The 19,128-nt window shown below is 47.6% G+C and overlaps 1 protein-coding gene across 4 annotated transcripts in view; it reads left to right on the forward strand.

The window, feature by feature from the left end:
- DPP6 (dipeptidyl peptidase like 6) overlaps positions 1-19,128 on the forward strand; it is an 853,145-nt gene that overhangs the window by 809,048 nt on the left and 24,969 nt on the right. For all 4 annotated transcript variants that reach the window (XM_015135214.3, XM_015135213.3, XM_015135215.3 and 1 more), the window contains one exon: positions 4,826-4,873. In XM_015135214.3, coding sequence (XP_014990700.3) covers positions 4,826-4,873 — 48 coding nt within the window. The remainder of the gene's footprint in view (positions 1-4,825; positions 4,874-19,128) is intronic.

A 19,128-nucleotide genomic window follows, 5' to 3' on the forward strand; every position in this document is an offset into this window, starting at 1 on the left:
CTCCTTCTGCATATGAATAGCCAGCTTTTCCGACACCGCTTATTGAAGAGACTGTCCTTTCCCCAGTGTGTGTTCTTGGCATCTTTGTGAAAAATAAATTAACATAGAAGAATTGGTTTATTTCTGAGCTCTCTATCCTATTCCATTGGTTGATGTGTCTGTTTTTATGTTAGTACTATCCTGTTTTGATTACTACTGTGCTGTTTTGATTACTATTTGGTGTGATGCCTCCTGTTTTATTCTTTTTGATCAAGATTGCTTTGGCTATTTGGGGTCTTTGTGGTTCCATATGAATTTTAGGATTTTTCTGTGGAAAAATCAGTTTTGTTCTGTTTCTGTCAAGAATGACTTTGAAATTTGGATACAGATTGCATTGAATATACAAATCGCTTTGGGTAGTATGGACATTTTAACAATATTAATTCTTCCAATCCATGAACAGGGGATATCTTTCTATTTATTTGTGTCGTCTTCAATTTTCTTTCATCAATTTTTATAGTATTCAGTATACATATTTTTTACCTCCTTGAATTTACTCCTAAGTATCTTTTTTTGATGCCATTGTAAATGGGATTGTTTTCTTAATTTACTTGTAGGTAGTTCATTTTTAGTATATAGAAACAGTGCTGATTTTTGTGTTGCATTGTGTAATCTGTAGCTTTACCAAATTTGTTTATCACTTGTAACACTCCTTTGTGCAATCTTTATGGTTCTCTCTATAAAAGATCACGTCATCAGCAAACAGAAAAATTCACTTCTTCCTTTACTATTTGGATGACTTTTATTTCATTTTCTTGCCTAATTGCTCTTGCTAAAACACCCAGGATTATGTTGAATAGAAGTGGTGAGAGTAGGTATCCTTGTCTTGCTCTGATCTTAGAGGAAAAGGCTTCAGCTTCACCATGGAATATGATGTTAGCTATGGGTTTGGCATAGATGGCCTTTATTGTGTTGAGGAACATTCCTTCTATACCTACTTTTTGACAGCGTTTATCATGAAAGGATGTTGAAGCATTTGTCAAATGCCTTTTTTGCATCTATTGCAAGGATTGCATGGCCTTCATTTTGTTAATATGGTGAATCACATTTACTGATTTGTGTATGTTGAACCATCCTTGCATCCCAGAGCTGCATCCCACTTGATTATGATGAATGATCCTTTTTTTAAAAAATTGTTTATTTCCATAGGTTTTTGAGGAACTGGTGATATTTGATTACATGAGTAAGTTATTTAGTGGTGATTTGTGAGATTTTGGTGCACTCATCACCCAAGCAGTATACACTGAACCCAATTTGTAGTCTTTTATGCCTCACCACCCTCCTACCCTTTCCTCCAAGTCCCCAAAGTCCATTGTATCATTTTTATGCCTTTGTATCCTCAACAGCTTAGCTCCCACTTATGAGTGAGAACATACGATGTTTGGTTTTCCAATTAGTGATCCTTCTAATGTACCATTGAATATGATTTGCCAGTATTTTGTTGAGGGTTTTTGCATCTATGTTCATCAGGGATATTAGACTGTAGATGGGGTTTTTGGCGGGGGTAGGGGAGTTTGCTAGTCTCTTTGTCTGGCTTTGGTGTCAGGGTAATGCTGGCCTCATAAAATGAGTCTGGAAGTATTCCCTCCCATCCCATTTTTTGGAATAGTTTGAGAAGGACTGGTATTAGTTCTTCTCTAAATGTTGGTAGGATTCAGCAGTGAAGCCATCAGGTCCTGGGCTTTTCTTTGATAGGAGACTTTTTATTATTGATTCAATCTTCTTTCTCATTATTGATCTCTTCAATTTCTTCATGATTCGGTCTTGGTAGATTATATGTTTTTAGGAATTTATCCATTTCTTCTTGGTTATCCAATTTGTTACCATGTAACTGCTCATAGTAGTCTCTTAAGATCCTTTGTATTCCTGTGTTATCAGCTGTAACATCTCCTCCTTCATTTCTGATTTTATTTGCATCTTCTCTCTTTTTTTCTTAGTCTGGCTAAATTCTTGTCAATTTTTTTTTAGCCTTTCAAGAAATAAACTTTAGAAAAACTAACTTAAAATAGAGTAATACAGTGTAATGTTAAGATTTTATAAAGCTTGCAGATATACATGCAACCATTTTCATGTTATTTTTGTCTATGTTTTAAAATACGTGCTCATGTGTAAATATGACCATGTATGTGCATACAAGCATTTTTAAGTACATTTTAGCAACATTTAGGTTACCTCTGGGAAGTGGGGATAAAACAGATCACTGTTACTTTGTTTCTTTCTTTAGTGTTTGAAGTTTTTTAGAAACATATATTAAGTTTGTGAATTAAAGATGAAAAGCGACTAATTCAGGCTCAGTAGCTTTTTTATTGCATGGATGAGACAAAAGACTTAAAACTATCTACACCTGTGGTTTTTTTCCTCTGTAAAATATGGTTAGAAATATCTACTTTGCAGAGCTGCTGTAAGGATTTGATTAGAAATTATTCATAAAAAACCTAACAGCATGCCTTTTACGTAGTAGGCACTAAATAAATAACAATTGTTTACATTATTAATAAGAACATAGGAGATATTCTGTTTGCAAATTTACTCACCCTGAAATGTGCAGAGAAAATAGATATAGGTTCTTTATTTTTCAGTCATCTTTCTTCCACTTGAACTCCCCATGGGGGGGAAGTGGATCTTAGAGCCAAGAAACTTAGTTTAACTCAATAATTTAAACTGGTATTTCAATCTCTTTTGCTAAGTGCTGCCTCTTTGGGTGTAAGTATGTGGACTTTCAGATCACTGTTCCCTCACTGGGTAGGGGGTGCCATATTTAGCAAATAAAAATTTAAGATACTCAATTACATTTGAATTTTAGCTAAACCACAAATAATTTTTTTGTAGTATGTCCCAAATGCTGCATGGGACACACTTACGGTAAGAAAATGCTTATTCTTTATCTGAGCACCACATGGAACCAGGCATCCTGCCTATCCTCTGGCAGCCCCATCTGTGGGTGAACAGAGAGGGCACCATGTTGGGGAAAAGGGCCCTGGACTCCTGGACTTTGTGCCTGGGGTAGAGCCTGGATCCAGTCCTTGGGCAGCAGATAGGCCTCTGCTCTGATGTCCAAGGCCAGCATGACCCACAGTCTATGTGTCTCAGCTCAGCTGGACCTGTGGATGGGCACCGGCCAGACCTTCCACCTTACCTCTCAAGGGTAGAGGACTCCTTGCGTTTCTGCTACATGCTCTTTGGGCCCTGGACTAGGGTGTCCACTCTGGGGCCTCTGCAGTGAGGCCCTGAAGCCCTCAGCATGGTGGGATCCATAGCAGATTCCCTGACTTTCAGCCAGTTGTCAGATGACCCCTCAGAAGTGTGTGGGGAGTTTTGATGATGACTGCAGGAATACTGAACTCCAGCCATCCCTCTGCCCAAGATAGTGTGCATCCTTCAGCTTTGCTATAGCCACCCCTTGTGAGTTCATGGCATCCTGGGTCACGGTGCTGCAGGCAGCCCTGGCCATGGTGTTCCCACGGTGCATCTGTCTCCCTCGGACCACCCACTTCCCACTTCTTCTTTCTCCCTGCATCTTCCCACAATCCACCTGAGCCAAAGGGGCAGCCTCTCCTGCCTGTCCTGCATGCTCTGTGCTTTCTCATTCAGCATTCACCCCACAAACATGCAATCAAGCACCAACTCTATTCAAAACACCCTTCTCGATGCAGAAAATAACAGCAGTGAATCTGAACCGTTCTTGACTCTCTCAGAGCTTACATCCTAGTGCAATAGATGAAGAGAAGGACAGCAAGCAAGTACACTGATAATTACATATTATAAGGCCCTGATAGCATAGTGTGTGGTAATAAGTTCTACAAAGATCAGGAAAGCCGTGAGGATGGAGGGTCATGGAGGGGAGTTCCTTTAGATGGGACAGTCGGAGAAGGCATTTGAGTAGAGATTTGAATGAAGAGAAAGACAGGCCATAGCAGTGTCTAGGGGCAGAGCCTTTCAGGCAGAGAGCACAAGCGGCTCAGTGGGAAAAGGCCTGACATGCCTCCAGCCCTACAGGGAGGCCAGCTAGCTGGAGTGGGTGAGTGCAGAGGACAATGGCTGAAATAAGGTTGGAAAAGTCACCAGGCCTGCCTGTTAATATGTTTTCAAAAAGATATAGAAAATAATTCAGATACTTTTTTTTCTTTCTTTCTGGACTCACCTTTTGCTAAGAAGAATTAAGAAGTCACCTGCAGAGAAAACGGATCAGGGGCCACTTGGTCCTGAATTGGACCTTCCTTCTCACTTCTCAGGGCTGCAACATTCCTGCAGCTGGGAAGCTGCAAGCTAATGATTCAAGAGAAAACTGAAATATAGTTTGACATTTTCAAAATGTTCCTGTTACATGAATAAGTTATAAGGTGTTATGAGAGACCTGTTGGATGGAGTGACATCCTTCCTGGGGGAGCCAGCAGACTTAGCACTGAGGCTTCATTAATTTATAAGAACCCATAAAGCCATCCTGGAATGTGCGTCTGTGTGGTAAAAAATGAGGTTATGAGGATATAAACCAAATGTGATGCTTCATAGAATGATGTTTTATGGCGTTACAATAATCTGAAAATATGGACTTTGAGTTGGGTGTGTTGTAATTAACACAGGTGCAGAGGTAGGGAGCTGTGCCTTGGCCCCCCTGCCGGCCTGGCCTCTGCCATCCCATCATTGATTACTCTTCTGTGAATTCGGGTTCTCCAGGCTCCGCACATCTATCTCCATAGTATAAGGAAAACTTGTTTTCTTTTTCTGTTGTCAGCTAAACTAATGGCTTCTCTTTGTTTTCTTCCTGGCTATTCTCTGCCCAACACAGGTCCTGGTATTCCTATGGTGACAGTGCACAACACAACAGATAAGAAAAGTAAGTGCTCTTTTTTTCCCTTAAATTTTCCTGAGACTCAGGAGAAAGGAAGCAAAACACTCTATGAGATCAGCTGGCCCACATTCTCCTACTCAGAGACAGAGGGAGGAGTCCTGTCCTAGCAGTTCAGAGTAGGCCATGCTGATCACCAATATCAGCTAACTATGATGAAAGCCAGGGTCTGCATACCCCAATCAGAGGGCCCCACACCCCTTCACAAGTGCTGAGCCTGGAGGGTCATTCTAGGGCCACCCAGGTCATAGCCTGACATCCTCTGAACAGCCAGCTCGAAAGGCTTTGTAGCCTGACATGAGTCCATCCCCACTGAGAACCTGCCATGTGGCGCCAAGACTTGAGGGGCGCATGGGGGCTCATCTGTCTTTGTGGGTCTGGGGGCTTCATGGCATGGAGGGTCTCTGCATCCATGCTGCACAGGATGTCAGAGAAAAACTGATTCTGCCATTTGTAAAATGGTAGGGAAGGCTTTTTCAGGACTGTTGTGAAAGGGGAGGGAGATCCAGGCTCAACTTCAAATACAGCAAGATCCGGTGGGGGTTTATTATGGCCAACGAGCAGAGAGAGGGGTCCGTGGATGGACAACTGCTAAGAGAAGGCATCGGTGGGAGGAGATTTTTGCTAAGCTGATCTCACAAGATCCTTGCTGAAGGCAGGACAAGGACTTAGGCTCAAAGGTGGAGGATGAGGAACTTGCTCAGTTACGGAGGGTGATCAGATATCAGGGGCAGGGACTTCTTGCCAAAGCTGGGCAATGCAGGCCAAAGACAGGATAGGATCAAGGTGGAAGCCTGGTCAACAAGAGGACTCAGAGGAGCCTCACTCAAGTTTGGTCAAGAACGGAGTCTTTGTAAGACCTCCCAGGGTCTCTTGAGGCATGTGTTTACTCGGAGGGACCCCACGCAGGTCACCACGGGCACATCCATGTTTATGCGAGGGATGTATGCTGTGTGCAGTGGGAGGCAGACACGCAGCACAGCTGAGAAGCAAAGAGAACTCGCCCTCGGTCCCTCCCTTTCCAGCCCTCCCTCTGTCTAACCCAAAGCAGCCTGTGTCCTCCTTCCCCCAACTCCCTCCCACTCCCTTCCACATCCGGGAGCCCCCTTCCCTGGCAGGAGGGCAAACCTCATGGCCAGGGTCCGCAGCTCCCCTAGGTCTGGAGACAGAGGTGACTCCGCGTCTCCAGTGACCATCGAGCGTCAGCAGCTCCCTGATCCCTCTCTCTGTGACGGTACTTTAAGCTCCAGGAGAACTGGGGAGGAGGGGGGCATGTTGGAAAGGAGAACTCCAAACATATGTTTAGACACCGTGAAGTGGTTTCAAGTGTTCCAAAGTGGACAAAATAGATTTGTTTAAAGAGACAGCACTTAGCCAATAATGATGGTCGTCTGCCAAGCTATCAAATCATCATTAGAAATTCAAAACCAAAGCATAAGTAATCATAAAACCAGCAATAAATGAATAGATTTTAAAGCCCCGCCCCCCTCAAAAGCCATAAAGTGGATGTCAGAATGTATACACAGAAACACTGAGAATGGCCGTTGGAGGGACCCAGTGCTGAGAAGAATCAGGATGGCCTTCCTGTCTTCCTCCCCAGAGGAGGGGCTGGTTTTCCCAGCAAAGAGGTTCACCTGCCCCCGGCCCCTTTCCAGCCTCACCTGCAAGGTTTGGGAATCTGGGCCATTTGTGCAATGGGGGCAGTATCCCCCGAAGGATGTTGGGAGTGATTGCCTGGGTCTCCCACCCGCCCACAGCATCCACACACCCTCTGCCCACTCTAACGGGCACGTGTCTGTAAAGAGCCCTCCAGGAGGCCACAGAGGCTGAGCTAGAACTTCCACCGGGCCTGGGGTCGGTGGAGTCTGACAGACGTACTCCAGCATGACAGTGAACGTTTAAAATATCCGTGCTAGACCTCTTTAGGTGGAATTTTCCCTGAAAAAATGCAGATGTTGCACAGAGCCTCAACTATGACATCTTTTTTTTCCTTAAGAAAATATGTACTTTCATATTGAGTATTTGATAAAATTTAGAGTCCATGGACACCTTTCTGATATTTGTGAGGTTTTCCCCTTCTTAAAAAATGGATGATCTGGTAGAAATTAGATGAGGTGTCCAGTGCAGCTCACAGCATTGCAGCCTCCCGGGTTGGCTATTACCTGATGGTTCTGTGAGATGCCACCACTGGGGACCCTGGAAGTGGGGACACAGGACTCTATGTACTATTTGTGCAACTTCCTAGGAATCTATAATTATTTCAAATTTAAAAGGTTTTTCTAATCTGTGGTCTAACAAAAAACACAAAAGTATTTTTTGACTTTGAAAAATACGATATAGCATATGGCTCTTCTTACAAAAGTCATTCCCTTAAATGCTTTCTACTTCTTTGGGGGAAGCTATTATTAATCTATTCAAGTTCAAAGGTTAATATAGTCCCGACTTTTGGGAAATGCATTTTGACTTCTAAGCCACTTCCAGCCTGGATGTGGTCAGTCCTTGGGGCTCCTAACAGCTCCCACGGTGCTGGATCAAGTCAACAGTTTCCAAGGCTCACGTGTGAATGAAAATGAAGCCGGCCTATATCTTAGACGTGTGTGACATCATTGAGAAAATGTTTCATTTATTCCATTTATAAGAATAAGGTAATATATAGGCGGGCTGAGATGCAATTCTTTGGAAGAGAGTCCCAGTAAGAATTGACCAAATGTCTTCCAGCAAGTACAACACACTAATGTGCCCAAAGATCTGGGAAATTTTGTTAACTCTGCTGGAAAACCAAACAACCACTTCTTTTCTTCTGTGGGATTGGCTACTGCATTAACCGATCAATCCAATCAATATTGACAGACCATAGGCCCTAGGTTGCCATCCACATCCATCGCAGAGCTGCATAGATGGGAATTTTTTAGGAAGCATTTCACTGTTTGCAATTGAGCTGTCACTTTGGTGACTGTGACTCCTGGAAGCAAAGAGATAGGACCCAGTGGCTTAAGAAATAAAAAGCACTGTGCACACAGGATGGGGCTGGTGTTGCATGCCTGTACTCCCTTCTTCTCTGTGTGAAATTTAACAGTGAACCTGAAGGTAACACCATTGCACTCAATCTCAGCAAAGTGCTGACCAATTGGAAACTGGATGGCGTTTAGAATTATTTTTGTCACATTTATTTTACAAGCCGATTTATATAGCAGTATTTGACTCTGGGTTTCCTGGAGCCTAATTCAAACTCTAGGAATATTTCATACCATCCTAGCCTGTTTCTGTATTTCTGGCTGTCAAAATAGTTCAAACGCTTTCAGGATGGTGACTTAAACTATTTCAGGATGGTGACTTTCCATTTTAACTTGGAAAACAAAAAAGAAAGATTAAATGTGGCTGAGGTGATTGTCATTCCCATCCCCGGGAGGACAGTAGGGGCCTCATCTTGCTCAGGGTCTATGTTACATGCAGACTTCATGGTTTGAGGGGCTCCACGTTCCTGAACACCTGCTTTTTCCCTGTGCCTGGATAAAACTGCCTGAAATCCCATCCTTGCATGGCAGTCCCTGAGGGGTGGCACATCGTAGCTGCACGAATGGCTTCGAGTCCACCTGGGAAATAAGAGCCGAGCACGGCAGGCCCTGGTAAAGTGCCAAACCCAGCCCTGAGTTCTAACCTACAGGTGTTTGCCGTGGGAGGCGTGTGGGGCTTCTTCAGTGTGTTTACCTTTTGACATGTCTGATGTCCTCTTGCGGTGCTTCCCAGCCCGTCTCCAACCCAGCTGCATCCTCCCCAAACAAAATGCACTGAGCTTTCATTTTGTCTGTCAAACTGATGCATCCTGGGTGAGGAGGCAGGTGCCTGGTGCTTCCAGGCCCCCAGTTCCAGCAGCATCTTGTTCGCGGTGTGGTTGGACCACGTCAGAGACTCCTCGTGGTCTCTGTAGTAGATGCAGGGTCCACAGCACGAGGTTTGCGGGTGGATGTGCATCTCAGGCAGGCAGCAAAGCCATTGTCAGGCCAGCACTTCACACACCAGCCTTTGGGCCTCAGGTAAGCTTGAGATCAGTTGTCCTCTTTTACGACTGAAAAGGCCGCTGGAAGACTTCCAGGAGCAACACAAAGGCGAGCAGTAAATTACCCGTCCCTGCAGATGCCTGTTTCATCTGAACACTCAGCCGGCTCGTGGTTCTGCATCATTAGGATTCTGCAGAACCCCACACCACTTGTACTTGTTCCATTTGATGCTCCATCCTGAACATCTCAGACAACCGTGTTCTGATCAGGGGGCCAGAGTAAGGCTAGAGGTGACAGGGAACCGTGGTGGTAAGAGTAGTGGCCCCAGCCAGCATTTATCAAGCACTTGCTCCGGGATGGGTGCTGTAGCAAATACTTTACATACTTTAGCTCATTTCATCCTCACAACAGCCTGTGAGGCGGGAACTGCTATCATCCCCACTTGTCAGCTAAGGAAGCTGAGGCACAGCAGCTTAGGTGATTGGGCCACATGCACGCAGCGAGGAAGCAAAAGCGGTGGAGTTGCATCTCGGACCCAAGCAGTGAGGCTCCAACAGAGCCTGTTCTTCCAGACAGATGGTCATCGCACAGTGCTGCTCAGCCACCTGCCCTCAGGCGGTCTGAAGGACAACTGCAAATCCACCTGGCCTGCATTCCCATTGAGATGAGTCTGGGGAGGCGGAAGCAGTCACACCTGCAGCTCGTTCTCAGCACCTTCTCCGCCTGTACACCACCCCCAGGGCCCATCCGAGCCAGCTCTGGGGTGAGCGTGCAACACGGCACCGTCTCCTGCTCTGAGAAGCCTTCCATGTCGCAGGGAAGAGATGCTCCTCAGGCCCTGATGGCTCTTAAACCAGTGGGGGGCCCCGTGGAATTAAGGGCTCTGCTTCCTGCAGCAGCTCAGCCTCCATGCACAGGCTGGGCTCATACTCCACGCACTGGGAGGGCTCAGCCCTTGAACTTCACCCTCTAATGCCAGCCTCTTAGCCCCCCAGGCAGCAGCCCGTGGCTGGCCATTCATTATTCTCTTTTGAATGTAATCATAGCAGCAATTCTGGGCTCTCCACACAGCACCAGCCCCTTCCTTGTACCAACCCTATGAGGTTCAATAATTCATCCGAGATCCACAGCAAACTTCAGGGCAAGGCCTAGACTCTTGTCTTATCTGACTTCCAAGCAGGCGCTCTTGACTGTGGGCTGGGGGCTGATACCAGATGTCTGACAAAGGGCGAAACCCAGGATCTCCTGGCCTTCACGTCGCTGCCACCTGGGAAACATGCTCACAGCGGCAGCCTCTGTGACCACTGAGCTGCTGGTCAAAAAAATCACCCCTGGTTGAGATCAGCCCTGGTGAGGCCATGCCAGCACGGGCATTTGCAGCTCACGCCTGTAGTGAACAGTGTGCAAAGCAGCATCGCTTCCAACCCGCCCTGTGGGGCTGAGCCAGGAAAGCGGGGCCCGTGGCCTACAGCTGGGCGGGGAAAGGCAGGAGGTCTCAGAGAGCGGGCTCCTGAGCCGCCGTGTGATGCTGTGACTGGCAGCCGAGGTGTGGCCCAAGTTCCGTTACAGCGCAAAGCCTCGGCGCTGGGCATCAGCTGGCAAGGGGGGCTCTGGCAGGCTGGGACCCGACTCCATCACACTATCCTCTTCCAGCCCTGCTGTGAATTTTGAAATTACTGTTTCAGAATTCTTTGTCCTTTCTCCTCCTCTCCCCCACTGACCCCAAAACCACCCTGGGAATATCTGACTTTTTTCCTCTTTAGAAAATCTTATCTACAAACAGAGCCTGCGGGTTGTTCACAGATGTGACTCTGAATTATTTAAAAGCTGTTTCCTTAAGAAGGTAATTATGGTTGGGACCAACCTATACTCATTTGGTGCCTGGATATTCAAACAACTTAGGTATCGGGATAAAAAACCAACAAAATCATAGTGAATACGTTGTGGGCTTTAATGTAAATATGAAAGGCAGGCCCACTTAGAGACGGGGATGCCAACTCCACGTGAGGGAGTCGGAATCGCCGTGTGGCTTGCAGTGCAGCCCCACAGCCGTGCAGAGAAAGCGTGCGTGTGGCGGGGTTGAAGCTGGCTGCGCTGGCTGACAGCACCCCACGGCGTCCCGCAAGCGCGTGTGGGAGCTTGGGATCATTAGGTAGCCTGGTTGCCACTCCTTTATGGCATCAAAAGTTAGGTTTCTCTCCCTCCTGCTCTCTTCATTTGGGTTTTTATAAGAAAGCAAAACCAGCCCCTACCACCGGTGGTGCCCAGGTGGGTCCATGAAGCAATGCCGGATGCAGTAGGCTTCCAGTCTCTGTTCTTGCACCTGTGCTGCTGGGAGCACCCCTGCCCCTGCCCCACCTTCTCCCTGAGGGACCCCCTCCTAGACTGTCGAGGCTGTGCCCACAGTTCCCCTTCCATCAAGCACGGGGCACCCACACATGGGGAGATGTCAGGAGCATGGCATTCCAGAGGGCCCACGCGTCACTGGCACACTACATGCCAAGGAGTTTGCCTGCCATCCTGCAGGTCCCAGGAGGAGCACTGTCAGACGTCCCTCTCTAAAAGCTTCTGGTCGCCATGCAGCGAATGGATGGAAGGGCCCAAGGTTGCAGACGGGAGGGCTGCTGGGGTCCGTGGTGGAGAGGATGACAGTCTGGACCAGCTAGGGGGCCTCTAATGAGGGGCTGCCTCTGCAGGACCTGCAGGGAGAGATGCAACTGGAAAGGGCCCGAAGAGCTGCCGTCTCAATCCAGTCTGGGGAGGTGTGGCACTTGCCAAGGGTGGCGAAGCATCGTGCAGAATCCTACAGCCTGTGGCCCTTAAAACGTGGGTCTTGTCTAGTCCTAACAAAGAAGAAACAGCCCTGGCCGGGTGCGGTGGCTCACACGTATAATTCCAGCACTTTGGGAGGCCGAGGCGGGTGGACCACGAGGTCAGGAAATCGAGACCATCCTGGCTAACACGGGGAAACCCCATCTCTACTAAAACTACAAAAAAAAAAATTAGCCGGGCGTGATGGCGGGCGCCTGTAGTCCCAGATACTTGGGAGGCTGAGGCAGGAGAATGGCGTGAGCCCGGGAGGCAGAGCTTGCAGTGAGCCGAGATCGCACCACAGCACTCCAGCCTGGGCGACAGAGCGAGTGAGACTCTGTCTCAAAAAAAAAAAAAAAAAAAAAGAAGAAGAAGAAGGAACAGCTCTGCTGCCTCCTTGGGTGCAGCAGCAGGTGACTGGGTGGGTGTCTGGAGAGTAGGTCCTCATGCCTCTCACCCTGCAGGCCAGCTGGGCAGAGCTCTGGCTCTCAGAAACAGTGGCCGGGACACAGCGGGCAGCTGCCCCATCACAGCCATGGAGCCACCACCGAGGCTGGGGCCATCCAGCAAGTGCACAAACCCGTCTCAGACCTGGAGGTAAAAGCCAGCTCTTTCCTACAGATCATATGGGGCAGAACCAAAAGGACTAAAAATGTAAAAAGATAAAGGAAAGTAAATGTTAAAAAAAAAAAAAAAGAAGAAGAAGAAAGCCTGTCATTTCAAAAGCAGCCTGATGCCTAACTTCAGCCCGATGTCTTAACACAGCTGCATCGGACAAGTTTGTACCTAAGACCCACAGCTTTCAAATATTTTCAGGAGCAATTTGGTTGCCAAAGAAAGTCTCATTATAAAGTGGCCTTTATGTGAGGGGACCTTGCCAAGTCAGGCCAAGACAGAGGAAACTGGGCCCTCAGTCCTCAAGTAGTTTTGCTCATGAAATCCCTAAGAGAATTTTTGAGAAATCATGTATCCCATACATATTTTTAAGTTGTCACCTAAAGTTTTTCTCATTAATTCAAAACTATACAGAATAAGTTTTTAGCATATTGTATTTTATTTTAAAATAAATTACATAATCCTGTGATATCTAAGTATTGTGGCAATTTGATACCTACCACCGCCCAGTTAAATGTTTCTGGAACAAGTTCTTCTTAGCTTTACATCCTTCCTTTTCCTCCGCGAGCTGATATTTACATTCCATTTGTTGGCCCATCACCCCAGAATTCTGTCCTAATGTCATTTAATCTTGGAAATCTTGTAAAGGTTTTTTCTTTTGAATTTCCAGTGACCATAAGACCATAATCATTGCTTGTTGGATGGAATTATCATCATAATTATCACTTGTTCACATCCAAGCAATTAGGATACTTTACATACTTTGATAATTGTTGGACATAAAACGTTATGATTGCCCTGAAATGCATCTCTTAGCAAGCTGGGCATGGTGGTTTTTCACTCAGCTCATGAGCGCACCTGACTCATTTCCAGAGAAGACCTGTCAGAAACGTGTGCGCTCGTGGTTCTGTCCCTGCTTTTGGTGGTTGCTTCTTTTTGTTTCTACAGAATCTCTGAAAATGTGTTCATGTAAATAAATAAATCGACAGAGAGGAGTGTTGTTATAGCAGCGCCGTTTTCTCTGAACTCCTGACCTATATGCCGAAACATTGTGGCCCATCCATTCTCTGTCATTAAGGATTATTTTTAATGATCTATTGATTTTTAGCTCAGTGAGATTCCCCTTCGGTTTTGTTAAAATCAAAGGATGACAAGCCAACCACGTTGCTGGGGGCTCTTACCCATTACTGGGCCGGGTGGGATTCTCTTAGTGAACTCAGCCTCGGTGGTCCTTCATCCTTCATGTGGGGCCCACCTGTGTGCAAGATGCCCCAGGGACAGACACGGGGGCTCCAAGGCCTTCCTTGCCCTCGAGACGCCTGTGTAAGGCCATGATGAAGGAGGCACAGGAAAGGAGCAGCTCCTTGGAGCGAATCAGGCATGTCCATTCTCAGCACATTTGCCACTAGGCTCCTATGAATGCGGAGAGCCTGGGAACTGGTCTCCCGAATCCCGCCATGTGTCTGTGCTTGAAATCTTCTGGACCCACAGGGGTGCACACGTGAGCAGCTGTCCTGGCGAGCGGAGTGTTTGCAGATTTGCTGTCGGAACATGTTAGTCTTCAGTCCAGCATCTTGGGTGGGCGAGCTGGCATTTGGCTAATACAGAGTGGAAAGCAAGCCCCGCTCGGAGCTGCACACCCTGCATGATGTCTATAGGTGCTTCTTCCTCTCTACTACCTAATGCAGGAGGAGAGCTGGGCTTCACTGCCACCCAGCAGCTCTCAGTGCCTCAAGGAGCACCTCCGGGCTGGGCACTGTGCCAGCCACTGCACCCACTCATCTGTGGGCTGGGAGACACACACATGAGTCCATTCAATGCACGACTCCTCTGGCATTGAATGCCTGCCAGGGGCCTAGTGTGATGCTAGAAGGACCAAAAATAAATGTCACCTACTGGGACCCTGCCCTCAAGTTGCTTAAAATCTGACTGGAGGAAAAAAGATATGGCAAAAAGCACAACAGTTGCCCAAACTGTGTCACACTGACTCTCACAACTCAACATTTGGAGTTCATAGAAAAGAGGCTAGGTGCTGTGGCTCACACCTGTAATCCCAACATTTTGGGAGACCAAGGTGGGAGGACCTCTTTTTCTTTTCTGACCTCCTGGGCTCAAGCAATCCTCCCACCTCAGTCCCACGAGTAGCTGGGACTACAGGCATGCATCACCATGCCTGGCTAATTTTTACATTTTCCTTTGGAGAGATCAGTTCTCCCTATGTTGCCCAGGCTGGCCTCAGACTCCTGGACTCAAGTGATCCTCCTGCCTTGGCCTCCCAAAGCATTGGGATTACAGACGTGAGCCACCACACCCGAACCCTTTCCTTTGTCTCTTCTATTTTGTTCATAAAGCATGTCTCTGTTGATCACTGCATGTATATGTGGAAGGAAGGACAATATGATTTTAAGAAATGTAATATTTAGCATCTTGGCCCCAAGATTCTACAATCCTTTCATGGGAATTTTTTTTTTTTTTTTTTTTTTGAGATGGTATCTTGCTCTGTCGCCTAGGCTCCAGGGCAGTGGTGCAATTGTGGCTCAAGCCATCCTCCCACTGCCGCCTCGACCTCCAGGGCTCAAGCTGTCCTCCCACTTCAGCCTCCTGAGTAACTGGGACCACAGGTGTGTGCCACCATGCCTGGATTTTTTTATTTTTATATTTTGTAGAGATGGAGTTGGGATTACAGGTGTGAGCCACTGCACCCAGTGAGGAAGATCTCTTGAGTCTAGGAGTTTGAGACTAGCCTGGGCAACATAGTGAGACCCTACCTCTGCAAAAATTACAAAATTTAGCCGGGTATGGTGGTGTATGCCTGTAGTCCCAGCCACTCGGGAGGCCAAGGTGGGAGGATTGCTTGAGCCCAGGAGTTCGAGGCTGCAGTGAGTTATGATTTTACCACTGCACTCCAACCTGGGTGCAAGACCCTATCTCAAAAATCAAAAATGGAGCTCAAAGAAAAGAGATATCCAGTGAAGATGAGTAAGTTTAAACAGTAGTCATGCGGGCTCTGGGCCTGAATCTGGTCTTCGAATATGACTGATGGCGCAGCCCTGGGGTGGGCAGCTGGCAGCCGCAAGAGCACAGGGAGGGGGCGAGGCGGGGCAGAGAGGGGTCTTACTGATGGCCGCAGGGGAAGGCGCACGTGAGGAGTGCGCAGAAATAGGGCAGGAGAGGCCTGGACTAGAAAGGCACAGAAAACCCAGGCAGGGGAAGTCAGGCCAAGGCAACAGGGAGATGCCAAAGAGACGTCTGCCTAAGCCTCCGGTGGCAGACGCCATCCTGCAGTTTTACTTCTTGTGGAAATGTGAGAAAGGGAAGGGGCTGCTCTCCTCCTCTCTTAGATCCGTTGCCTATTGGTTTTCATTGGATCTGATCACCAATTTTCCAAAATTTAGCACAGCGGTGATTCCACCAATCCCCTGAACCTGCTGGGCCACTTGGAAGCATGTCTTGCAACAGTGCACAGCTACACCACGACCTGCCCACGGGGCAGCGAGGGAAGCAGCCTCGTGAGCAGGCGTGAGTCTCTGCGGTCTCACGGTGTCCAGATCTGATAATAGCTAATTCCACCAAATATTAGAGGGGGCTCACATTTAATTAAGGAGTGGCCATTTGTATGCTCCAGACTGGAGGTCCCCACTGCCCTGAAGTCAAAAGAAGAGTCCTTCAGGGAATATGCCAATCTTTTCTTATTTCTCTGCTGAGCTCCTGCCCTCTTTGAATGCAATTATGGGAACAAATAAAATGGCTTAACTCAAGTCCCCTGTGGGACAGTCAGCTCTCTGCTGATAAAACCAGTTGTGTGGGCAATCATTAAATGAGAAATCTAATATTTAACTAAATTTAATAGTCTGTTGCTTTGGTGCTTTCCTGTGAAGGGTGGGATTTCAATAGAGAGGAACGAGGTATTCACGTGCAGCCCGTGTAGTCCGTGAGCCATCAGAACGTGGTGTGTTCCCACAGGAAGCCAGAACTCTCAGATCCAGAAACTGGTAATGGTTGTTTGGTGGCCAGCCTGTGTTCCCGTTAGCTCTAGGCCAGCTTGACTCAGAGGGCAGCAGAACAACATTGCTCCCTGAGTTTAACTTTCGCCTTCGTGATCAGCATTTGAGATCGCACAGTGACACCTGAAACATCAAAGTCACATGCGTACGTACGGAGACAAGACCTTTAACCAACTGTGAGAGGGTCTGTCCGCATTTTCTCTCATTTTGAGATTTAGTCATCCAGACAGGCTCTTGCCACCAGCAGACCCCCCAGCTGAAGCCCTTTCTGGGACCCAGAAGCAGAAGCCCATCTCTGTTCTCGTTGGTAGAGGGTCTTTCTACCTTTGCTCCTGCCAATTCCCCTGACCTACGTGGGTTGTCACTTCTATCATTTGACCCACATTTGCACACCCCAAGTTCCTCACCTGTTTTCCACCTGGGATGATCATGTCAGCCGTCAGAGCAGCAAAGATCACAGGTTCTCCAAGGGTTACAGCTGAAGCGTTGAGATGACCTCGTGAGATCCAGGCACTGGTCTCCTCCAATCAGCTGGAGTTTGGAGAGTGTGGATGGATTGCCTCATAGTCCCAGAGTCCAGTGAATTAACTTAGGCACATCATTAGTCTTCTAAACGTCAGAAACTTTCCCATCAATGTAATGCAGTTTGCTTTGGGTTCTCGGGTCTGTGCCGTGTGGGAAACACTGGTTGACAGTCCGGCCTCAGTTTTTCCAACTCTTGCCATTCGAGAGGTCTGAGCCTGGGGGAGGCTTTTGCAGCTTCCTGAGACACTCAGGAGGACTTCTCAGTCCTGTTTAGTTTCCTGGGGCCACATGGGAACAAGGAGAAAGACTTGGGTGGAAACCCAGACACGTTACCGTCTAAAGATGCTTAATTTCCAAGATATGAATTTATTTTCCACAAACCCATCTACCCAGGGTACTCAAAACTAGTGCATTTTGTCCCTGGGATGGGACTGAACACGGATACCTTGGCAGGGGTTAGGGAGAAGGATTTGCAGCCAGGAAAATGACCTAAACTTTCATTTTGACGGGTGCCTGAGATAGGGTGGTCAGGCCTCCCTTGGAGGAGGTGACGCCTGTGTTGATGGAGGAGAAGGAGCTAGCAAGGAAGATTTCAAACACAGGGCAGCACGCGCAAAGGCCCTGGGGCAGCAAAGAGCTTGGGAAATGCTGTTCTCTTCATTACCCAGCTGCGCTCCCTGCTAGTCTTCCTTTCCTGTAACTGTGAATAGAACATGAAGGATACGCAGTCACTGTCTCATAAACCAACTCCTCTCACCTAAGCGTGTGCCTGGAGCATTGCATTAAGGGCTGAAGGCATTTGGACTCAATGAGTCCAACACCAGTCAACACCAATGAGTGCTGCCCCCAATCCATTAGGAACGTGGGCTGAGGCTGTGAAGCTGGCACGGGGGCATGCAGGCCTTGGCATGGAGTGCGCTCCCCTAACTCACGTGCATGACTGCGAGGGAGAGCACGCCACCTCTGCAGCCAGGTCTCTGGGTCTCAGAGTTAAGGTCAAGTCTACTTGGACTTCCCTCGGACTTCACCACTGCAGACAGCCCTTGCAGACACAGCTGTGTTTCCTGCTGTCTGCAAGGGACACTTTTCTTGCGTGCTACATGGTGTTCGGAATCTTTCCCAGTGGTGGTCTAATGTCAGATTTGTTAAAACCCTACCTGTTTGAAAACAAGTGTCACCATTCTCCCCTTATTTTTTAATCAAAGCTAAATATTCAAACATGTGTCCAGCAACTCACAAGTCATTTTCATTTTATTTACCCCTCACAAGCATTGGGAGCTTCCATATCCCTCTGTTCCTCTACAGAAGGTTGCCAGGCCTGCTGGGCACAGTTCTTGAATAAAGCCACAGCCCCATGTTCTCCACACTAAGCCACACATCCAGAGTCTCCTAGCGATGGGCAGTCATTTGACCTCCAGCTGCCCCGGAGAAGCGCCCACCTGCAGAGCTCCAGAGCAGCATTTTTTTTCTTTCCAAGGGAGTTACACGGGAGGGTGATTGGACATCCATTCTAGCATTGTTTGTGATCATTCGTTTACTCTAAACAAATGCACAAATTACAGCTGCTTCAAAGTGATCTGACGAGCCAAAGGCAAAGCTCCTTGCAGAAAAATTCCCTTTCACAGTGAAGCACAAGTTGTCCCCATGTGTAGGCTTAGTGTGAGAAGGGAGAAAGGAAGTTGGGTGGTTTTGATGACACATCAGACGACGAAATGAAGTAGAATGGCCATTTCAGTAGATGAACAGAGTGGGCTCCTCAGGGGACTTCTTTGCATTTGAAGAAATAGATGATAACGAGGACGTGTGTGCGCTGTCGCAGCCTGAGGCACAGAGGTCCAGTGCATCCACGCTGCAGTGCGGAACTGACCTTGGTCTCTACCATGGAGGGAGGACAGCCAGTCCCACCACAGTGTGGAGTGAGGCTCACACGACTCCACTGTCCACAAATACAGTCATCGAAGTTAAGGTCTGTCCAGAGACCACCTTATCTTGTTTTAGGAGAAAGATCAGAATCCATTTTATTTCTGGGAACACTTAATGTTCCTTTCCTTTTCTAGTTATTATGGCCACAATTTTTGGAAAACCATTTGTCCTCACAGATGTGTGATATAGGTTTTCCTAAAACCAGCAGTCATGGGGAGAATCATACCAAAACCTGTGCGTGTGACACCACGGAGAACAAAAACCTCTGGTGGGAGAAGGAGAGAGCCTAGGACAGTGGGGAGAATCTTTCATCCGCCCCAATCCCAGATTTGAGACTAGGCTTTTGAGTGCGTAACTTGAGCCCAGT

This window comes from Macaca mulatta, chromosome 3, assembly GCF_049350105.2.
Source record: "Macaca mulatta isolate MMU2019108-1 chromosome 3, T2T-MMU8v2.0, whole genome shotgun sequence".
Lineage (NCBI taxonomy): Eukaryota > Metazoa > Chordata > Mammalia > Primates > Cercopithecidae > Macaca > Macaca mulatta.